The sequence below is a fragment of the Sciurus vulgaris genome (genome assembly GCF_902686455.1).
Source record: "Sciurus vulgaris genome assembly, chromosome: X".
NCBI classification, from domain to species: Eukaryota; Metazoa; Chordata; class Mammalia; order Rodentia; family Sciuridae; genus Sciurus; species Sciurus vulgaris.
The window spans coordinates 65,192,560-65,217,811 of NC_136471.1; the positions used below are offsets into that span (position 1 = coordinate 65,192,560).

At 32.3% G+C, this 25,252-nt stretch overlaps 1 protein-coding gene and 1 long non-coding RNA gene across 10 annotated transcripts in view; one reads left to right on the plus strand and one right to left on the minus strand.

Moving 5' to 3' along the window:
• The window catches only part of LOC306650813, a 422,453-nt gene that overhangs the window by 331,628 nt on the left and 65,573 nt on the right, over positions 1–25,252 (plus strand). The gene's annotated exons all lie outside the window — the stretch shown is intronic.
• Positions 1–25,252, minus strand: part of DACH2 (dachshund family transcription factor 2) — a 556,457-nt gene that overhangs the window by 92,774 nt on the left and 438,431 nt on the right. For all 9 annotated transcript variants that reach the window (XM_079123040.1, XM_079123037.1, XM_079123039.1 and 6 more), the window contains 2 exons: positions 15,134–15,292; positions 497–669 (listed from right to left, as the gene is read on the minus strand). In XM_079123040.1, coding sequence (XP_078979166.1) covers positions 497–669; positions 15,134–15,292 — 332 coding nt within the window. The remainder of the gene's footprint in view (positions 1–496; positions 670–15,133; positions 15,293–25,252) is intronic.

Below are 25,252 nucleotides of genomic sequence, written 5' to 3' on the forward strand. Positions count from 1 at the left end.
ACTATGACTTTCATTTTATAGTTGAGGAAACACATTCAGGCCGGTTAAGTGTTGTGCCCAAGGTCATTCAGTCAATCAGTGTCAAATCAGAATTGAAACCTGAGTGTGTCTAAATATAAGTCCTACAAGGTGTATCATATCTCACAACTGCCACTCAAACTCCCAAAAGATGAAGTGTATACTTTGTCTCACCCTAGCAATGGGAATGTTTTTTGCATATTCTATCTCTGGCCATGCCTTCCACACACTGTGCACATGATTTCAAGGCAGGAAGATAGAATTAAAAGTGAGTGTGGCCATAGAATGAAAACGAACACAAACAAACAATAACAAACCTGGCAGGCCTGGTCAGAAACCAAACTCATCAATACTGTATGATAATAAACTAAGTCAATGAGCTACATGTTACCACTGAAAATGTAGTGGTATTGCTAATATTTTATCCAAATTTATATACAATTAACACCTTTTTCATGTTCTAAATAATGATTCTTACCTTTATTACAGAGGCACCAGCTCTGGAGAGTGGACTGTGAATCTGGGCTGCAGCAGCCATGTTGGCAATAGTATTGAGATGGTTCATCTGATTCATTGCCATGGCAACTGATGCAGGAGGTAAGCTGACTGGAAGTAGGGGATGAGGCATCATCATAAATGGCAGATCCAGTCCTAAAAGAGACAGTGCATGTTAAACTTGTTACATTATGATGCTAAGAATTTGTTTTCTAAAAAGTATGCAAATTCATACTTGTTGGTTTATTTTTAAAATCAAGATTTATTGTATGCTACTATCTCTTTGGGCCATTAATAGTACCTGTGAGATTTTGTATCATTTAATAATTTTAAATACTTTTATATTTACTGACTTTTACTTATAAATAAATCTTTTCCTTGTTTTCACTTCCAAAATATTTATAAGATTCAATGAATTTTGCCCAGAAGAGCAAACAAAAATACTTAAGCCAATATCATTGCATTTAGCAAGTAAGATGTAACATACTTATTAATCAAAATATATTGATACACTCATAATTTCTAGCATAGCATTTTAAGAGACTTTCTAAAGATGCTGGTAAAACAGGAAGTATATTATCTGTTTCAGAATTATTAACAAGACATGGGAAAAATTATACTCCTTTAGATATAAATCTCCAAAATGAATACTTTCAGATCAAATTTGAAATAGTCATCAATAAAGAATAGCTTCCTTATGAAAATATCAACCTGTTTTCCATTTTAATAATAAATATCAATATTTTAATAGTATCAGAATTCCATATATTTTCTTATGCAAATGGAAACACATTTTAAATCTCTTCAATGTTATATCTCAAATATTACCACATTTCACTTGTGATAGCCACAGACATGACATCATGTAAAAAGTAGCAAATAAAAATTGTTGTCTACTGACACCTTATCAGGTTTAGTTTGTGAGAGTAAGTAGCTTTGAGTAAAGGCTAGAAAAAATGGGCCTTATTGTATGGGTGTTAATATGACTTGTGTAAAACATAACACTTTACAATGTATTTTAAATTATTGCCTCTATAGAGATCTTGCCCTATTTTAGACAGAATCCCAGAAATGTATGATATGCCAAAATGGATTCTACTGTCATGTATAACTAATTAGAACAAATCTTTAAAAAAAGACAAAGGAAAAAAAGAAGTAATTTTGAAAAAAAAATCTTTAACAGATGTTTAAAAAAAAACTTTCCTATATTTTTTCTAAATTATTACAGACTAGAGAAATTCTATGATGGACAACAATTACATTGGTCCTACACCTAATTATCAAATATTAATAACATTTCATTTTCTTCTATGCTATCCCTTCAGTTATTCTTGCTTCCCATATCACAGCAGAAAAAAAAAAAAGCAGCAGGAAAATTATAGAAAACATTTTTTAGAGGCTCTCCAAACTTCATTCCTCAAAACAACAGTGGCAACAATACAAACACTTCAAAACACATATTTTCTAGGAAAATAATTTTTCACACTCTGTGGTTTATCTTCTCAGTCCCTTAGTAGGGTGTTCAACAGAGCCATTTTAAATTTTAAATGAAATCTAATTTTAATGGAGATTAGAAGGACGAAGTAGGGTCAGTCTATCTGAGGTCCATCTCCTGATTTCAACTATGATGGTTGTTTTAAAGCTAATAAAAAGAAAGTGCAAAGGGAGCACATCAGGTTTCATACAACACTAAAATGATCATCTCAATTAAAGGAATTCTTACATAAAGAACTCATCAGTCACTTTGGATTGTGCAGAGGAGAATGAGGGGAGAGGTGGGGCAGTAGGAATGGAAGGATGGTGAAATGAGTCAGACATTATTACCCTATATACATTTATGACTACACTATCTGTGTGACTCTGCACCATGTACAGCCAGAGGAATGAGAAGTTGTGCTCCATTGGTGTACAATGTGTTAAAATGCATTCTACTGTCATGTATAACTAATTAGAACAAATTTTAAAAACAAAAAATCTCATCACTCACCAATATTTCTGATAAAGATAGCCACAAAACAAAGTGTCACTGGATTTATACAAGAACAAAAGAAACCTTGAAATTGAAATTCTACATGGAAGACTAGAAAGGTAATATTCTCTGTACTCTCTATGACTTCATATCCCAGAGAATATAAACAACAACAACAACAAAATCTCTCCCCGTTTTCAATTATGCCTCATTCCTCTTTAAATCCTTTTTAGGAGCAATCTACCAAACTAAATGTATCAGCTGTGAAATATTTTCTTGTGATTATTAAGTTATTAAAGAAGCCTGAACACAAGGATTACAAGATTGAATACAAAATGTTTTTCCCCACAGTCTTATATTTATTTTTATTTATTTTAATTTTTTCCCCTCAGGAAAGGCCTAAAAATTTCATTATTCAAGTTGATAATTTCTACCTAATCCTTTCCTTTATCTGCTATAAAGATCTGTTTGAAGTTATTGTCCCTGACATTCTTTTTTTAACTTTTATTGTAAATTTTCAAATCATAATTATATGTGTTTATAAGTACAATGAGGTTATTATATATACAGATATAATGTGAAATTATTATATATTATTTCACATATGTGTATGTATGTAAAATGTGAAATAATTAACTTCATACAACCCATTAACTTATTTATCCCCTCAAATACTTTACCATGTGGGAAAACTTCATGATAAATGAAATAAGCCAGGTACAGAAAGACAAGTACCAAATGATCTTACTTAAATGTGGAAACCACTCCTTCTTAAACAAGATGTTTGTTTTCAGTTAGCTCTAGAGAATAACTTAGATGAATTTGCATTTTATACTTTAATCATCATGTTGCTTATACACTAATTATGGGATATTTTAAACATATTTAATTAACCACTGCTTATCTTCACCTAAAACCTTCACACTATGATCAATAAAACAACCATCAAATCCCTAAATCAGGTATCTATTTAAGGTCTTCATTTACCACAAACCCAAGATAGTTTTAAATTTCAATTCTTCTTTATATACATATTATTTATGTCAGAAATTAATCAAATCATAGATTAAAAAAGTAGCTGTTAGTGCCTCCCTTTACATTTCAAATTCTTAAATAAGTCAATGTTCAATTTACAATTCCTTAAACAGTGTAATAATCTTTCCTCAGTCTCCAAAGATTTTCTGCATCACCCAGACACCATCTGGCCAAATCAAGAAATATGCCTACGTAAAGTCCAATTGACATGCAAACTAAATGCAAACTATAAACAAAATTAACAACCCATAGACAATTTTAAAATATAATTCATCAAACCTTTCAAATATCCATGAAGGACTTAAAAGTCACACTTTCAGATCATGACCTGCAATAACTAACCATCAATTAGGTATAATGCCTTAGACTCTAAGCTAATATTTACACTACAGGTCAGTTTAACAGTGACCCCACATAAGTTCCACATGCAAAGCATATGCAAATACTGAATTATGTAAGTCAACCTTTTCCCAAAGCTGAAAACATTAAATTAAAAGCCATCAATAGTACACAACACTCCAGCAATCTGGCTCACTTATGCACATGCCAGATATGTACATAGACTTTTAATAGTATGGTAATGAAGACAAAACCTTTTGAAAAAAAAAACCACCAAAATGGGTAATCTCATTCCTTTTGCCTTAAAGGAAATCATGCAAGCATTATTTCTCATATGCCTTGATATTCCAGCAACTCCAATAATTTTTATCTAAGAGCATGGCATGACCTTCTTTTATCCATGAAGGGTACAAACCAGTAATTCTCTATTTCTCCATCAAAATCCTACATTGATTTGCTTTCCAAACCATGTTGTCTTCTGCAATTTCTTACCATTTCTACAGTGATTAACAAGGGTCAATCCCCTCAATAACAGTGTACTATCTTCTTGCTTGTTCTTCCACTCCAGTTTTAAGATTTTAAGTGAATACTTACTTCTTTTAGAATAAATTTGAAGTTCTTTGATTTCATTCAAAATTATCTTTCTAGTTTTGATATCTCATTATATTCCTCTATATATTCTGTACTGTAGCCACACAGGACTGTTTGTAGTTCTCCACAGTTTTAATTCACCTTAGCACTCCCTAATATTGATCTCTCTCCCTGGAATCCTCCTGTATAGCCCAATTTTTAAAATTTATGTATGGCTAAAATTCCTTTCTCTTTTAAAAATTAAACTTCACTTTTAAAGCAATTTTAGATTTAAAGAAAAATTGAGCTGAAATTTCCTTATATACTACCTCCACTGTACCAGCAGAGTTACCCCTCTCATTAATATTTTACATTAGTGTGGTATGTTGTCACAATTGACAAAGACTGACATATTATTATTAACTATCATAGTTTACATTAGGGCTCACTCCTATGACACACCTATGTCATTTCACATATATATATAATATGTATCCACCTTCTGAGTATCATAGAGAAAAATACCCTCTGTACTGTAATTGTTAGTCATCTCCCTAACCTCTGGGAGCTACTGCTATTTTTACTATCTTTATAAATTTGCCTTTTCCCTAGTCATATGGATGAAATCATACTTTTCAGACTGTCTTTTTCCACTTAGTAATCTATACTGAAGTTTCATTCAAGACATTAAGATTTGATTAATTACCCATTTTATTATTGCAAAATATACTTTCATGGCACATAGGTACCATAGTTGATTTTTAAATTCACCTACTGTAGGAAATATTAGTTGCTTCCAAACTGTAGCAATTATGAATAAAATTGATATAAACTTTAATGTAGATGTGTAGGATTTTGTGTGAACACAAGTGTTTTGTTTGTTTTTGCAATGCTAGGAGTTTTACTCTGGGCCTCACACATGCTAAGCAAATACTATGCCACTGAACTATATCCCCAGCCTGATCCAATTTTTAATGTTTTATTAGTGCATCAAAATTACACATAATATTGTGGTTCACTGTAATATATTAATACATTCACAAAACATAAATTTGCTTCAGTTTTAAATTCATTCAATATAGAAAGCTATGTTTAGTTTGGTAATAAATAGCCAAAATATCTTCCAAAGTCATTGTACAATTTTGTGTTCCCACTGGCAATAAATTAAAACTCCCTATTGCTCCACATCCTTACCAGCAATTGATATTCCCAGAGTTTGGGATGTTAGCTCCCTCAATCAGTATGTGTTTTCATTTAGATATGAGGTGTCCTCCTAAAGTTCATGTGTGAGATAATATGAGACTATTCAGAGGTGAAATGATTAGATTTGAGAGGTGTGACATGACCAAAGTATTAAATTACAGATATGCATTAACTGGGTGGTAACTGTAGGCAGGTATGGTGTGGCTGGAAGAGGTAGATCACTGGTGGCATGCCTTTTGAATTTATATTTTGTCTTTGGTGAGCAGAGCTTTCTCTCTGTTTCCTGGTGGCTATGACCTGAGCTGCTTTCCTCCACCATGGACTTCCACCATGATCTTCTGCCTCACCTCAAGGCCCAGAGTTGTGGAGTTGGACATCTATGGACTGAGACCTCTGAAGCTGTGAGCAAAAATGAATTTTCATCCTCTAATTGTTCATGTCAAGATTTTTGGTCATGCCAATGAAAAACACTAAAACAGTAGGGGTATCTTGTTTTTCCATTTGCAATTCCCTAATGACATGATGATAAACATGTTTTCCTATGCTTATTTGCCATCTGCACATATTCTTTGATGAAGTGTCTGTTCAGGTCTTTTGTCCATCTTTAAATTGTGGTGTTTAGTCCTCATTGTTGAGTTATTATTCAATCAGTTCTTTATCATATCTGTATTTTGCAAAGGTTTACCCCCCATGACTTGTGTTTGCCTTCTCTTATTAGTGTGTTCCTTATAGCAGATTTTAATTTTGATGAAGTCCGACACAATAATTATTTTTAATTTAAGGTTATGCCTTTGTTATTATATCCAAAAACACATTGCTGCACCACAAATCACTTAGATTTTCTATGATGTTATCTTCTGGTAGTTTTAGCATTTGTCAGTTTATGTTTGGCCAATAATCCATTTGAGTTAATTTCTGTGAAGGGTATACGGTCTGTGTCTAGGTTTATTTTTGTTGCATATCAATTTCCTGGTGTTCCAATATGATTTATTAAAAAGATTATGATCTCTCCATTATATTGTATTTGCTCTTTCTATTAATTGATTATACTTATGTGGTACTATCTCTAGGTTCCCTAATCTCTTTTATTGAAACATTTTTCTAATACATAATGGCAGTTTCAGTCGACTGATTTTGTTTTTCTTCGATATTGTGTTAGATATTTTAGGTCTCTGCTCTCAATATAAATGTTAAAAGTTACTTTGGAAATATTCACAAAATAATATCCTTAGGTTTTGATTGCAATTTTAATGAATCTCTTGTTTAATTTGGAAAGTATCAATGTCTTAATGATATAGACTCTATGTATCCATGAACACAGAATATCTCCCCATTTATGTATTCTTTGATTTCTTTAATAAGAGTTTTGTAGTATCCCTTCAATAGATCTTATGCATCTTTTAAGTTTATACCTAAGAATTTCATTTTTTGTTGGATTTTTAACATCAAATTGCAATTGGTAATTGCTAGTATATAGAAAAGCAATAGATGTTTGCATATTAATTTTATATCCTGCAAACTTTCTGTAAGACCTTATTAATTTTAGAAGATCAGTTTTTGAAACCTTTGGTATTTTGTACAGAAACAATTGTGTCATTTTTTAACTGAGACAGTCTTTTCCAATATGTGTAATTTGATTTCCTTTTCTCATTTGAAGTATGATGATGAATAGGAGTGGTGAGAGAGGTCATACCTGCCTCATTCCTGACCTTAGGGAAAAAAACATCTAGTTTCTCAACATTATGATGTTAGTAATAGGTTTTTGCACATGTTCTTTATCAAGTTAAAACAGTTTTCTGGTATTTCCATTTTTCTGAGGGTTTCTATTGTGATTGATTCTTGTATTTTGTTGGATGCTTTTAAATCATCTATTGTTAGGATCATGATTTTGTCTTCTTTTCATGCTTTTATTAGTAAATTATAATTATACATAATAGTGGAGCTTATTGTGACATATTCACATGTACTCATAACGTAATTTGCTCTGATTCATTCTCTAGTACTTCCTCTTTCCCTCTTCTCCTCACTCCACCTGTTCCTCTTCCTCCACTCTCCTGTATTATTTACACATTTTTATTGGTGCTTTATAAGTATACATAAAAATAGGGTGAACTGCAGTATATTCATACAAGCATACACCATAGATTGGTCAATTTTATTCCCAAATCTTTTCTTTACCTCCCTTCCTCTCTCCTCCTTGTTACCCTACCCTACTCTACTGATCTCTATTGTATTTTCATGAGATACCCCTTTTTATTCCTTTTTTCTTTATTGCTAACTCATATGAGAGTAAATATTAGAACCCTGAATTTCTGAGTCACACTTATTTCACTTAGCATGATATTATCCAGTTCCATTAATATACCAGCAAATAACATAATTTCATTCTTCTCTATGACTGAGGAGAACTCCAGTGTGTATATATACAATATTTTCTTTCTTTATTTAATTGTTGATGGAAACCTGGTCTGGTTCCATAACTTGGCTAATTTGGATAGCACTGCTGTGAACACTGGGATGTATGCATAGTTATAGTATGCTGATTACAGTTCTTTCAGATAAATACCAAGAAGTGTACTAGTTGTATCATATGGTGGTTACATTCCTAGTATTTTGAGGAATCTCCATACTGCTTTCCACAGTGCTTGTACCGTCTCACCAAAAATGCATGTGTTCCTTTTCTCTGCATCCTTACTAGCATTTATTGTTGCTTATAGTCTTAATGGTTAACATTCTGAGGTGAGATAAAAATCAGTGTAGTTTTGATCTATACTTTCCTGATTTCTAATGATGTTGAACATTTTTCATATATTCATTGTCCATTTGCATTTCTTTTGAGAATGTGTTTTTAGTCCATTTTATCATTTATTAGTTCAGTTAATTCTTGGTATTAGATTTTTTGCATTCTTTATATGTTCTGCATATTAATCCTCTCTCAGAACAGTAACTGGCAAACATCTTCTACCTTTCTGTAGACTCTTTTTTCATATTCTGATTTCCTTTGCATGCAGAAGCTTTTTAACTTAATGCCATCCTACTTACTAATTTTTGGGTTTATTTTCTTGTGCTTTATGGGTCTTATTATGGAAGTTATTGCCTAAGACTATATGTTGAAGTGTTGACTTTATGTTTCCTTCTATTAGCTGTACAGTTCCTGGTCTAATCCCTAGTTCTTTCATCCACTTGATTCGACTTTTATGCAGGTTAATACATAGGGGGTTCATTTCATTCTTCTACAAAATGGCTACCAAGTTATGAAAACCAATAGAATACAACAGAAAACACACGGACAAAATCACACAGATATAGTAATCTCATCTTTGTCAAAGGTGCCAAAAACAAAAGGTTGAGAAATTGTATTTCTCCTTTAGTCTGCTGATGTGACGGATTTCACTAATTGATTTTTGAATGTTGAACCAATCTTGCTTACTTGGAATATATCACACTTGGTCATGTCTTATAATATTGAATTTGATTTGTTAATATGTTGCATTATGTTCATAAAAGATATTGACTTGTCATTCCATTTTGTTTGCTATTAGCATTTGGCATTTGATTAATGTTGGCTTCACAGAATATACTAGGAAAGATTCCCTCTGCTTCTACATTCTGGAAGAGATAGCTGGTATCATTTCTTTCATGAAGTATTTGGTAGAATTCACTTATGAATCCATCTCAACCAACTTATGCACCTGTTGTTTTCTGTTCCAGAAAGTTATTAATTATATATATATATATTCATATATATTCAGATTCTTTTTCATATTTATTTATTGGTTCTTTTTTAGTTATGCCTAACAGTATAATCCATTTTGATAAAATTATACAAGCATGGAATATATCGTATTCTAGATAGGATCCCATTCTTGTGTATGTATGATAGTAGGATTATCCTTATATATGTGCATAGGAAAATTATGTCAGATTAATTTCACTGTATTTCCTTTTCCTGTTCCCCTGCCTTCCCTTCATTCCCCACTGTCAATTTCTTAATGCATATAGGTTTTCTCAGATTATTTATTTATTTTTGTGGGAATAGTGGTGATTTGTCTTGTATCTTTGAGGAGATTTCAACCAAGTAATAAAAATTATGGGCATAAATTTGTTCTTTAGGATTTTCCTCTATTAATTTTTTTTTGTACTGGTGGACTGAATCCAGGGGCACTAAGCTACATCCCCAGTTGTTTTTTTTTAATTTTAATTTTGAGACAAGGTCTAAATTGCTGAGGCTGTCCTCCAACTTGTGAACCTCCTGCCTCAGGTTCCCAAGTCTCGGGGATTACAGGCAAGCACCACTGCACTCATCTTCCTCTATTACTCTTTTAATGTCTATGTGATCAGAATTAATGATCCCTCTTACATTTCTGATGTTATAAATTTGTACTTCTTTCTTTTCCTGAGCATATTTACAGGTTTATCAATGTCATTAGTCTTGCCATATAATGACTTTTTGATTTATTTGTTTATTCACTATTGATTTCTTACTTTAATTTCATTGATTTCTGCACTATTTTGTATTATTTATTTTCCTTTACTTATCAGATTTGATCTGCTCATCTTTTTAGTTTCCTAAACTGGAATATTCTGTTACTGATTTTATTCTTTCTTATATTTAATATAATAATTCAATGCTGTACATTTCCCTATAATCACTTTTACTACAGCTCAGAAATTTTGATAAGCTGTATTTTCACTTTAATTTACTTTACAGTATTTTAAGATTTGTCTTGAGAGTTCTTCTTTGACACACATTGTTTTCAAGCATGCTACTTAATCTTAATATTTTTGGATTTTACAATCATCACTGTTTTGTTTTCTATTTCAATTTCATTATTATTGACTGCATATTTTGTGTGATTCCTATTCTTTATATTTGTTAAAGTTTTTGTTATAGCACTAAATGTGGTATGTCTTTGTGAAAGTTTCATAAGCACTTAAGAATTTATAATTTTCTGTTGACAAAGTTTCTAAAATACCTATTAGATTCAGCTGATTAATTATGCTATTCAGTTAAACTCTGCCCTTTCTGATTTTATGTCTGCTGGTTGTGTCAATTACTTATAGATAGGTGATGAGGTCTCCAACTAGAGGTTTCATTTGTTTTCTTTGCAGTTCTATCAATGTTTGCTTCACATGTTTTGATGCTCTGTTATTAGATAGAAATACTTTGTTTCATTCTTTTTTAAATAATCGACTCCTTTGTCATCATTGCTCTGAAGTCTTCTTTCTCTGAGATTCATATTGCTACCATAGTCTTATTTTGATTAGTTTTGCATAATACATATTTATCCATCTCTTTACTTTTGCTCAATATGTGTGTTTATATTTAAAGTGAGTTTCTTAAACCAATACACATTAAGGTCTCTTTTTTGTCCATCATTACATTCTCTGGGGGTTCTTGTTATTTTGTTATTGTTTTGCTCAACTTATGATTATGTAGGAAGTATGTTCACATTGAATTAAAGACAAAGAGCATTGACATCAGAAGCCCCTAGAATACACGAGCTAGTCTATCTTTAACTTGTTGTACTTAGAAACATTCCAATTTAATGCAATCATTAACATAGTTGGATAAATAGTCCTATATTTTAACTGCTTTTTATCTGTTGCCCTTACTGATCTTTCTCTTTGTTTCCCTGTTTTCTACCCTTCTATGCCTTTTCTGGCTTTAATGGAGCATTTTATGATTCTAATTTCTCTTTATAGCTTTCTCAGCATATCAGTTATACTTAATTTTAATTTTTACAGATTGTCTTTGAGTTTTCAATATACATTTACAACTAATCTACATCCATTTACTGATATTACTGTACCACTCTGTGGGTAGTATAAGTACCTTATAAAAGTATTCTCAATTCCTCTATCATATCCCTTATACACTTGCTGTCATTTACTTCACTTATTCAAAAGATATAATCGTCTAATACACTATTGTTATTGTGAACACACTATTATCTGTTAGATTAATTAAAAATTACAAAATATTATTTAATACTTTATACTTAATACTGTGTTCCTTCATTAATGCTCTTCCTTCCTTTATACATATAAAAATTTCCAATCTAAATCATTTTCCTTCTCTCTCATGGATGATCTTTCAACATTTCTTGCAAGGTAAGTCTGTTGCCATAATTTTGAATTCCTTCAATTTTTTGTTTGTTTGAGAAAAATCATTTCTATTTTATTTTTAAAGGGAAATTTAACTGGATACAGAATTCTAGTTTTTGTTAACCCTCTAAGCATTTCATAATATCTTTTTATCTATTTTTGGAGGGGAAGTTCAGTGTTATCATTATCTTTGTTCCAGTATGCCAGGAAAGATATTTTTCCTCTTGATATTCTTTCAAGATTTTCTTTGTTTTTGACTGTATATAAATTGAATATGAATAACTGTAGTTTTTTGTATTTATCTTACTTAGTATTCTCTGAACTTCTTGAGTCTATTATTTGGTATGTCATTAATTTTGGAAAATTCTCAGTCACTGGTAATTCAAGCAATTTTTTTTGCTCTTTTTCTTTTCCTTTTTATATTCACAATACACTTGGTGCGTTTTTGAAAAATATTCTGTGTGTTTGCTTTTACAGTCATTTTTTCTCTTTGTTTTTCAGTTTGGGAAGTTTCTGTTGATATAATTTCAAGCTCACTGATTGTGTGTGTATGTGTGTGTGTATGTTACTAGGGCTTTCATCCAGGGGTGGAGTGCTTTACCACTGAGCCAAAATCCCAGTCCTTTATATTTTATTTACTTATTTATTCATTTATTTATTTATTGAGGTAGGGTCTCACTAAATTGCCCATGCTGGCCTTGAACTTGTAGTCCTCCTGCCTCACATTTCATAGTAGCTGGAATTATAGGCATGTGCCACCATGCCTTGGATCAAGCTCACTGACTCTTTCCTCGGTATTCTATAAAATGCATTCTTCCTTTTCTTGTAGGGGTTTTTTTTTTTTTTCATTTCTAACAGTTTCTTTTGATTTTTTTTCTTTAATTTCCACCTCTCTGCTTACATTTCCTGTTTTCGTGTATGTTATCCACTTTTTCCATGCTCTTAGTATGTTTATCAGTTTTTAAGGTACCAATCTGGCAATTTTCAATATATACTATATCTGAATTTGGTCATGATGTTTGTTCTGTCCCTTCAGACTATGTTTTCTGCTTTTAACCAGGCCTTGTAACTATTTTATTTTAAGCCCAAAATGCTTCATCAGGTAAATGAGGATCAAATAATAGGCCATTCCTGAAAGGTATTACTTTGAACCAGTTGGGAGTTAGGCCATCTGAAGTACTTGACTTATGGTATTAGATGCCAAACTTTCCTCTAGTGTTTTGCTTCTGTATCCCTTACATTTTTTTTTCTCCCTGGGAAATTCATCTTAAACAGGATTCTAAGGCTCTCAGTTCTTTCAGCTGTAACAAACTCTTATTATACAAGTCCCCTTTTGTGCTTGTGATAAAATGTGAAGAGAAGAAGCATTCAACATTCCTCTGATTAGGTGGCAGACCCTTCATGAGTATGGATCTTTGGGCTGTGATTTTCACAAGTGTTTTCCAGTTTCCCCCTCACCTTAGGAAAGACAAGAAGGCTCAAGGGTGCTGGGGTTGTATTTTTCACTTCCTCCACATCAAAGGTTCTAGGGTGTGGGATTTTAGTATAGTTTTTCCTCCATGTTAGTTAGACTATGTTAAAACCAAGTTGTTTATGATAATATAGCTTATTTTGAGGGTAGACTTTTCTTAAGAAGAATAGATCAATCTGGTCATGTTCAAAAATAGTTACATTTCAGCTGGGTGTGGTGGTGCATGCCTATTATCCCAATGACTCAGGAGGCTGAGGCAGGAGGATCATAGGTTCAAATGTAGCCTCTGCAATTTAGCAAGACTGCAAGCAACACAGTGAGATCCTGTCTCAAAATTTAAAAAATAGAAAAATGGTTGGGGATGTTGCTCACTGTTTAAGCACCACTGGGTTCAATCCTTGGAACCCCCCCAAAACTTACTTTTCCCTTCCACCTGTCATAAGCATAAGGAAAATTGTCTCATATCTTAAATCTGAAAACCTTGTAGGGCTCCTGGAGATAAAATTCATGAAAGAATAGAAGTAAAATAAGATGGACCCCAGGAATTTTTATCAAACCAGTTCCACAGTAATTCTCCTATGATTAATCAATTACCCATTAAATATGGTACCAGGTCTAACTGTGGCTTCTGTTCTCCATAACTTGTGGTTTTCTGTCTTTGCCTATTTATCTAGATTTTGGAATAGTGGTGCCCTGTGACCACAATCTTTAATGGATCAAAAATGTTGATGACTTCTTTCAAATTATTCAGTCTTTTATTCCTGTTACAAACGTAGGAATAGTGTCTTCCAATCTTCTTTACAAGTCATATCAGCATCCAGAAGCCTCTTAGTCACTTTCTTTTATGGCATAAGCCTAACTAAAATAGTCTTTATTTTACTTCTCATAAGGAAGTATTTATAACTTTCCTGGCATTCATTTTATTTCACTTTAGACAACAATCAATTTTATATGGATATTTACCCCCTTAAGCTTATAGTTTTTAAAGGCTTTTAATTAATTTCATTAAGATTTGGGACATTATATTAAAATATTCCAGGATTCCTTGTTGTCATAATGCTAGGGTTACTGGGGGAGTAAAAAGCTTAGTTAAAGTAGTAACAGCACTCTTCTCCTGGACTTCCTGTTTGCCAAGTAGTATATACAAGACCTGTTTTGCTTTGGAAATATTTCTGAGTCATTTACATGCCTAAAAAGGGCAGCTAAACTTGAATTTGTATAAATTGGCTATAGTTAAACTACTAAGTAATGATAATGTTAATATTTTATACAGTGCTTGCTATGTATAATTCACTTCTTACAACTTTTTCTTTATTATTTTCAGTTCTCACAATAAATTTAAGTGTATGGAGTTTTATCCCTTCTTTTTTGTTCTAGAAACCAGAACTAGAAAAACTTAGGTGGTTTCTGCAAAGTCAGTGTTGTGGAATTCAGTCATGTGTGGTAGTCATACCAGTAACTCCAGGACTCTGGAAACTGAGGCAGGAGGATCACAAGTTTCAGGCCAGCCTGAAAAACTTGGTGAAACCCTTTCTCACCTTTTTTAAAGGGTCAGGGCTACAGTTCAGGAGTAGAGTGCTTGCTTAATGTGTGTGAAGCTCTGAATTCAATCCCCAGGATGACACTCATGCGTAAAAAAAAAAATGTTGAATTCAAACCCAAGTTTATTTGACTCTGGACAATATTCTTCACTACTCTGCTACATAGCTTCACATGTATTGTTACTCTACTACCTGGTCTCCCCAACTACCTCCACTCTATGTATCCCATACATTCAACTGAGTCCCTCTTTACTTCTCCTTCTATTTTCCTATTGTTTAACCTTATTGAAGATAAACAGACTATGTCCTGCTAATACAAGATTTCTTGAGATGTCAACAGTATTTTTCTCAACATAGCCAGTTTGGGGAGTATAGTATACATACTATTGGTTAGCAGGTGGTTCTGCTGCAGTGGGTTGAGGGTAGGAGCACCCCCAAGGCCTGGCTGGCCAGCTAATGCTGCATGAGCAATTCCATGCTGAGGTCCAGGAGCAGCAAGAGGAGACTGCATCTTATCCTTATCCCAGGGGGATTCACTCCCACCTGAAAAAAAAAGTCATATAAACGGGTTAAAATTTGACAGATTTCTATGAGAATGTTTTTAAATTACTTTGTTAGAATGAAAAGCAATACTACCTCATAGGAGATTATTATTCAAAATGGTAGCTCATTTTATGATAGTTTAAAAAACTTTCAAAAGTCTAAGGATATAAGCTACCTCTGGGAAAACTAAACCATTTTCACTAATACCATAGGACCACTTTGCTTACTGGTTGTCTCAATAAACCTGAAATAATAATGAATAGATTTTGGAAGCACATATATATAGAAGGTTATAAAACCTACCACTCCCCTTTCATTTCAAGCCTATAAAATACATATGCTATATTTTAAAGAACAGTTTCTGCTCACTAAAAAGGAACACACTAATTTATAAGAGCATGATAACATGTAAAACATATAGAGTAGGAACCAAACTTACCACTTATTTTCGGGTTCAGCTCTCAAGCAATGTTTTAATATAAGCAAGGTTCTGTACAAAATAAGCTGGATAAAACATGAAACCATGGCTTCCAATTTGAAATTATACTTTGATCACTACACTAGAGAGTGTAGTGAAATGTGCACCAGTGCAGACTTCTGTATTGTCATGATCCACAATAGCATAGCTATTTTGTCTGCTACCGAGCATACTTTGGGAATAGAGTCATTGCCTAAAACAATAAGAGGAAGCAACCATAGATTTCCATGACTTTCTTTTAAGGAAAATTTTAACAGAGGAATAAAGAGTTGGATTTCAATCTCTATAAAAGAAAACAGTTCTGCTTTGGGACAGAAGATGTTCTATGGCAACTCCACCTATTTGCTTGATGTGTTACATTCATTCAGGGTTCAGTGGTTCTGCCCCCATAACCATGCTGGATGCTGATATTAGCATCTCCACCTGAATGATACTGTCCCTTATGCTGACTGAAACTGTGACCTTGTTAGGTATGAAGATCAATCCTGGGGCACTTGGGCCCTCTATAAAATGTTTGCATTTACAGGTTTAAAAATAAAGAATAAATCAACATATTGTTAACAGATTCAACATTGTAATTATTTTCACTTTAGTTCCCTCCCAGGCTCTGTTCATATGGATACTCATTTTTGCATTGTAAACACTCTGCTAAAATAACTTCAGGTATCATATTTACAGAGTGCAAAGGCTACATTTTAGTATACTGAATTGTACTATAATTTTTAAAGAATGTACTTTGTTTCTTTCAGATTTTTCATCAAATTGATTTAAGTTATAACAAAAATATCTGAATTTCCTTAGAATCAATTAATTACCTGGAGTGGAATTTCTGGGTATTAAAGGACAGATATATTTATACATTTGCTTATAAATACTACATTTATATAAACAGCTTTCAGAGTGTAAACTTTTCATGGACCAATTGGTATTTCCCCTAAAGTTTTAAAATTGAGAGCTGTGGTATGCTCAGTGGTAGAGTGTTTGCCTAGCACATGTGAGGTACTGGATCTTAACCAGTATTTACTAGGTGAGCAAAGGAAGCACCATATTATTTAGAAATACATGTGAAGATTGAGGGGTACCTGATTGGTCTAATGGGAAGAAACAAGTAGTAATTATTCAGTTTCTGAGATAAGCATTCAGTTGACCTGAATGGAAGATTGTCAGATAGGAAATTTCTTTAAATTCATAGACTTGAAGGACCCAAAATCATTTTCTTGATCCTGTTGGGGATTTGGTATATTCATTGAGAACCTGCAGCACTTCTATGATTATATCAATTGTTCTGTCTCTTCATTCTGATGTTTGATATTGTAGAGTCACTTCCTAAAAGCAGGGAAGGAATTTATGATTTGGTGCATTTTTGTAATTTACCATTCACCAAATTGAAATTCCAATTAAAATCAATAAGACAGTGTTAATGCTGCAATGAAGAAGGATGCTTGGGAAAGGAGAGTATCAATGAACAATGAAAGTAACCACATTGAAACACAGATTTTTTTATAGTAACAATGATCCAATAAGCATGATTAAAACCAGAAAATATAAAACTCTGAATGATTAATTGCTGAGCAAAAAATGGAACAACTCTCTTCTTTTTGCACTGTGTTCAAGATACAAATTACCTAGCACCAAACTTTAATTTGTAAAATGATGAGTAAAAGTTTGACAAAGAAACATAAATTTAGAAGATACTAAATTATGATGTATGTTATTAATGTGGTATTGCACTATCACAGAAAAAATGACATTTTGAAATACCTGGGCTGAGGCAATGTCAATATTTATTTTATAAATTGAAAATATTTTAGTCCGCATCCAACATAAAATGGTACATTAGGCATTAGTCTAATGTTTTATACCTCATATATCCCAAATTGATTTGAATAGAAATCTTTCTTAAACTTCATCAAAAGATTACAAAGCATTTTTGTGTTTGCTTCAATAAGAACTTTGAATGAACTTTTTCTGATACCCCATCTTTGTTAACCACTGTTTTAAAGACAGAAGGAAAGTGGTTTCTAGCTGTTCCTATCTTCACTGAATGATGAATATAAGATAATTTTGCACTCTGGAGCAAGCAACTGACAGGTGGCATATTCTTAATATTTGGAATAGGTTGTTTTAATGTTCTGGTCATATTTTGGTCTTTTGACCTAGAGCTGTTTATCATTGTTAAGTGTATACAGATTTACCAGTGACAAAATATGGAGTTCTGGTGGTCTCAAACTTTGCATAATCCCTTTGTTAGAATGAAACAATATTCACTGCCTTTAAAGGTAGCCATGTATTTTTACTAATCTAATCTATTGGTCAGTCTTTTTAAACACTAAGTAGAAGTCTAAAGTATCCAACCTCCTTTATCTATCTATTTATCTATCTATCTCTATATCTTCTTTATTAGTTCTAATTAGTTATATATGACAGTTGAATGCATTTTGATATTTCATAGGTAAATGGAGACTAACTTCTGACTGCTCTGTTTGTATATAATGTAGAATCACACCAGTCATGTAATCATATATCCACATAGGGTAATAATGTCCAATTAATTCTACTATCATTCCTACCCCGTATCCCCTCCCTTCACTCCCCTCTGCCTGACCCAAGTACAACTATTCTTACTTAGCACATGTGCCCTTATTGTGAATTAGCATCCACATACCAGAGAAAACATTCAGACTTTGGTGTTTTGGGATTGGCTTATTTCACTTACCATAATATTCTCCAGCTCCATCCATTTACATGCAAATGCCAAAATTTCATTCTTCTTTAAGGCTGACTAATATTCCATCGTGTACATTTACCACATTTTCTTTATCCATTCATCTGCTGAAGGGCATCTAGGTTGGTTCCACAGTTTGGCTATTATGAATTGAGCTACTATAAACATTGATGTGGCTGCATCACTGAAGTATGCTGATTATAAGTCCTTTGGGTATAAACCAAGGAGTGGGATAGCTGGGTCAAATGGTGGTTCCATTTCAAGTTTTCTGAAGAATCTTCATATTACTTTCCATAATGGTTGCACCAATTTGCATTCCTACCAGTAATGTACGAGTGTACCACTTTCCCCACATCCTTGCCAAAATTTATTGTTGTTTGTATTTCTAATAATTGCCATTCTGACTGGAGTGAGATGAAATCTTTCCACGTGTCCCAGAATGAAATTAAACCCCTATCTCTCACCCTGCATTAAACTCAACTCAAAGTGGATCAAGAACTTAGGCACTAGAACAGAGACCCTGTGCATAATAGAAAAAAGGTACACCCAACTCTCCATCATGTTTGCTTAGGAACTGACTTCCTTAACAAGGCTCCTAAAGCACAAGAAGTAAAATCAAGTATCAATAAATGGGATGGACTTAAACTAAAAAGTCTCTTTTTAGCAAAGGAAACAATCAATAACATGAATAAAGAGCCTACAAAATGGGAGAAAATCTTCTCCACAGGCACCTCAGATAGAACATTAATCTCCTGGATATATAAAGAACTCAAAAAATTTAATGCCAAAAAAAACAATTACCCAATTAATAAATGGGTAAGGAACTGAACAGACACTTCACATGAGAAGAAATACAATTGATTAACAAATAAATGAAAAAATGTTCAACATCTCAAGCAATTAGAGAAATGCAAATCAAAACTAAGATTTTTATCTACCTCTATATCTTTACATGCACTACTTTGCTGAAACTGCTATAACAAAATACTATAGTTAAGACGACTTCAGCAAGAAAAACAACTTTTTTCCTATTTGTGAAGGTTATAAATCGAAGACAAAAGCTTTAGCAGATTTGGTTTCTCCTGATGCCTCTCTTTACAGATGTTTCTCCTCCTTTTATCCTCATATGGACTTTTCTCTGCATAAGCTAAGTCTTGGTGTCTCTTTTTGTGCTCAAGTTTCCTCTTTATATAACAATTCCCGTGAGATGGCATTAGAAATCATCCTAGGCCTCATTTTAACCTAGTCACCTCTAGAAAGGCTCTATTTCCAAGATAGCCATATTCTGAAATAATTGAGAGCTAGAGCTTTAATATATGAATTTTACAGGAACATAATTTAGTTCATAACATAAGAGTATGTACCTTTCATTGAACCAGACCTTATTTGCTTTGTGAGAGAATTCTGTCAGAGGATAAAAACAACAACAATAACAAACAAACAAAAAAACTGGATAACATTTTCAACAACACAGGTCTAATTGTCCAAGTAGGAAATAGGTTTCGGAAAATAGAGAAACCTCATTAAATACTTGCTTCATGTAACTTAATATTAAGTATAAATCTAACCCAACATAGCCCTAAATAAACAATGTGGAAAATGATGTAGTAAATACTTAAAAACTGAATAAATGATTTGAGATTTTCCATATCAACTATTCATTTCATCACTCTTTTAGTTTAATGTTTAGTAAAACTAAAGTTATGTCAATAAACAGTATATTACAATTAACTGTTATCACATCAATCTATAGTCCATTAATTAATTGAATTATGTTATAGTTGAGAAAACTGCATAATTTATAAATACCTATTGAGTAGAAATATATATTCTTTTCTAAGTTGTACAAGAACAAAACAGTGATGAATGGAAGGGAACTATTAATATGACAAAATATCTGAGATAATTGTATTGCCTTAGCTTGAAACTCTTAAATTTATAATTTAAATTTTTTTTCTTTTAAATTCATTGTAAAATGTTAAGAGTTCCCAGAATGTTGCTTATTTTTGCTGCTGTTTCTTTACAGAATAAATGGGCAGAGGGAACAGAACTATGAATCTTGGAAAAATCTCAACAGAAACATGGAATTTCAGATATGGAAAATATTTTTATTTCCATTTACTTAAAGATAATCTTAAAAGGAAGCAGAAGCATGAAATTGATAAGAACCAAACAATATTTTTATAAATCCATATTAATTGAACATATTAACAGAATTGACTGTGATATTTCCATACATGCCTATGTGTGCAATGATCATATTCAACCATGCTTTTTCACCCTACCCCTACCCAACACCCTTCTCAATCCCTAGTAATCACTATTCTACTTTCAAGTTGACATCTTTTTTTCACCTATTATAGGGAACATGCAGTACTTATTTTTTTGTATCTGGCTTATTTTGCTTAATATAATCTCTATCAGTTCCAACCATGTTGCTGCAAATAATGACAGGATTTCATTCTTCTTCCTGGTTGAATAATATTTCATTTTGTATTTATTTTTCTCTTTATCAATCCATCTCTTGATGGGCACCTCAGTTGATTTCCTCTCAGCTATCGTGAATACTGCTACAGTAAACATGGGCATGCAGGTAGCTCTTCTGTATGATTTTATTTCCTTTGTATATATACCAAGGAGAGTGAAAACTGGATCATATGGTAGTTTTATTTTTTTGTTTTTTGAAGACCTGCCAGAGTGTTCTCCATAATGGCTGCACTATTTTACATTGCCAAGTTAGCACTCTCTAACTTCCCAAAGTGCCCAAACATCTAATAACAGAATGATTTCTATGACTAAGTGTGTGAAAACTCATGGATAATATTTGAATGTATTTCCAACAAATTAGTATAAGTCTGCATGCCAAAATATTTCAAATGAACTTGAAGAAGCCAAGTAATAATGTTCTAGATACAAATAGCAAATATCATTCCTAACCTTAGCACTCAGACTATATGCTTTCTTAATGTGCTTTGCTATTAAGAATGAGTAAAGAACGCATATAAAACATTCACTGAAATCACAATGAAGAGTAGGAGAATTTATTAACCAGTTGTCCTCTACTCACAGTAGTCGATGATTCTTTTATAAATGCATAAGCTGCAATTGCTGTGGGTTTGAGTTTCTAAGACTATTTGGTTTAGGTAAGTAACATGCAAGGATTTTGTACTTATAAAAGATCTCTGTTTTCTGAACTCAAACTGTGTGTGTCTTGTAGTTTAAGAAGAAAGTGCAGTAGAAGAAGTTATTTTAAACTTGAAAGCATAAATTTAAAAGCCTGCTATTAAGAATAATATAAGGTAATTAGCACATTTAAAAGAATGGGCTTGGATATGAAAAAAAATGTTTATAATGAAGTGTTCTTACTTTGAACCTTTTATAACTACAGCAATACACATAGGTCAAATAATTACTTATTTGAAAACATGTATTCTTATATACGTAGGGAAAAAAAGCAAGCAGCCAAATGGCAAGCAATCTATGTTGCACATGCAATAAATCAAGTTTATTCTCTCAGTCACAGAATTCTTTGGTTACCTAGAATACTGAATGAATGCACATGGATGAATTTTAAGAGCATTTAGCTTTTTTTAGTAAAATATGTTCTAAGCCATAATTAAACTATCAAATATTATACTTTTTTTTCTAAAACATAATATGATATGTGTATGTAGGGGGAATGTATACATGTACACACATATACACAGACATGAGTCTATGGCTTAGTATATTATAAAGTTATAATATGTCAATAGAAACTGAAGGGGTATTCGGAGGAGCTAGAATCTATAAACTATCATATTATGCATTCATTTGTTTTTTCTATATACATTCAAAAATAAATATTTATCAGCTTTCAAGATTGGTCCAGATTGGTAATATAATAAATGCACTGTATTGTAACCAATTTGTCTTCTCTTCTGCTTTGAAATGTGGCAAATGAATGGTCACATCCTAGGGTGATGGACTAGGAATTTCTACTTTAATCAAAAGTAAAATAGTAGTTCATTGATGAGCCTCTAGGGTTACAATCTACAATAAAGTATCCATATGTCAAGTGTATTCCAATTTAAATTTTAGTTAATTAAGAAAGAAAAAAGTGACAATTTTCAAGTGCTCAGAAGCCACATACAGGTGGTGACAATCACATTTGGAAGTGCAAATACATATTATTTCCTTCCTTTCAGGAAAGCATATTACACTGTACTATTCTGTAGTAAAAGTAGTCATAATTAGTTTGTATAAAACAGTTAAATCACGGAAATAACCACATCATTTTCACATCAAAATATCCAAAATTAAATTGACCATAATTCCATGCATAAGATCCTGCTCCTTTATTTCCTCTATCTGTTACAGGCATAATTGAATTGTAGCAAATGGGAAATTTTGAGTTCCTAATATGTATCTGGCTTTATTCTCATGTATTGAAAATACATAGATAAAAGACAGAACCTATTCTCTAAGGTCTCTCAGTCTAATAAGTATCATTGCTATATCTCTACCTTTCCCTCCATGCTAGTATGGCCAGCTTCACTGAAATCCACTTTACATTGATTTTCTGTCCATTCCCACTACATTGCCTTCATTTGAACCCTCATTACTCTTTCACTTATATTATCTCAAGAACCTCTAAACTGGCTTTGCTAGGCAGTTGTCCAATCTGCTCTTGTCGTTGCTGCCAAAATAATTAAAAAAAGGAAAGAAAAGGAATGAAAAAAGAAAGAAAGAAAAAGTATCAGAAAGGATAACTGTAAAGTAGTGGAGAAACTGGGCAGAGCAATATCTAGGAAACAAGAAACAAGAAAACAGTATCTTGACACCATGACCAAAAGGAAAACTTACAATAAGCACTATAAGAAAGGATTCCAGGATTTGTGCAAAGATGGTCTGCGAGAGTGTGGTGGATAGGTGAACATGCTGTACAAATGTTTTGTAACTGAATCATTGTCACCATAATAGGAAAAAAAGTACTCTGATTATCATGACCATCATCCCCAAAATTTTGGAGTAAAATTCAAAAGTTTCAAAAATCAATAGCTCATTAAATAAATTTATTTCTGGGTTTAATAGGTACACTTTAAAGCATATTTAATAATTTAAAATTAAGCATTCACCAAAGGCTTATTCAAATAAATTGCACTTGACTGATACATCTATCTTAGAATTAGGCAGACATGTTTCACTAAATAAATGTAAAAGTCAAATGAAGTCCCAGTACATTCGTTTCTAAATTAAAATGCTGCAAGAAGTAAGTATTCCCTACATGCCACTTTAAGGCACAGTGGCTAAAATCTGAACACTCCATTATTGAGTTTCAAAGATTATTTTGAATATATAGGGGATTAAATAACATGAAATGAAGGCAAGTGTTCTACTGTATGACCTGCTGAGTGTGATGACAGGGTTGGAAAACACTTGCAAACTTCTAGTTTGCATTATTTGAAAAAAATACTTGGCTTAAAAGGAATTTTGCTCTATATATAACAATGAAAAGAATTTTACCTGATATCTTTTTGCAGTTTCAAATGATAAACTTATCTTTATCACTCTGCTATAAACTCCATAGTTTTTTTTTTTTTTCTCCTATTTATCTTGTATTTATATTATATTTCCTGGAGCAGAATTATGTTTTAAAATATCCTTCAATTCCATAAAAGCTATGTGCTGTGGCTACCACAGAATATTTTTGTGTGCATTACAAGACACTTTTACGAGGTTTGAATTCATCTCTTGCTAGTTTAACTATTACAAGTTGAAAGATACTCAAAAAATAATATAAGTTCAAACCAGTGACAGCATTTTTTAAATCTGAATTTGAGATCCTTCTGTCATCCATAATAGCATATGATCTGCCAAAATGACCAACATATTATCAAGTCACTTTGCAGTAAATAATTTTATAATATCACTACCTAGCTTTTCCTTTTTTGCTATATTTCTAAAATATTGAACATCCACTGCTGAGAATAAAGACTTATTTTATAGAGTTAGTTCCTAGAATTCATATGCTGTGACATATGCTTTTGTGAAACATACCTTATATTGCAGGTCCCTTAACTTATGTAGATATACCTCAGAAAATACAAAAGATGACCTATAAAATAGGACAAAACATTAGAATTTCAATTCTATTTTAACTAATAAGTAAGTACAAAAATATAGTTCACTGATATTTAACATCTGGATCATCATTCATGCCCCCACCTTTCAAGAATTAGAGGAATTCCAAAAGAAGAGTGATATTTATCAGCAGGACAAGTTACTGGTCATTGCCGTCCCAAGCATTTCATTTACTCTGAACTCATTGTGACATGGTCTATATATAAACAATAGAGTGCATTTATGGACTAAATTAATTATTTTTCACTAAAGGATCTCTTAAGTGGATGACACAGCATAAACTCAGATTGACAATGATAATGCATTCTTAGTAGTTGAGTAATAAAATAGTAGAGCTGATACTTCTTGGAATTCTGTAAATTTAATTCAGTGATAAAAATAATATAAAGGGCATAAGATTTGAGCTGCAAATCACATTGTCCTTGCTGATAAAAAGTATTTCTAAAAGATTTTATATCATCAGTGAATAAAATGCACAAGCTACTGTCTTTTTTTTTTTTTTTTGAGAAAACGATGTAAGACTAGAGGCATTCATCCATCACTTGTCTGTGTTACCATGAGGCAAAATTAATAACATGGAATGTGGTTGCTTTTTGAAGTAAATAAACATAGGAGAAATCTAGAGTTCTATATT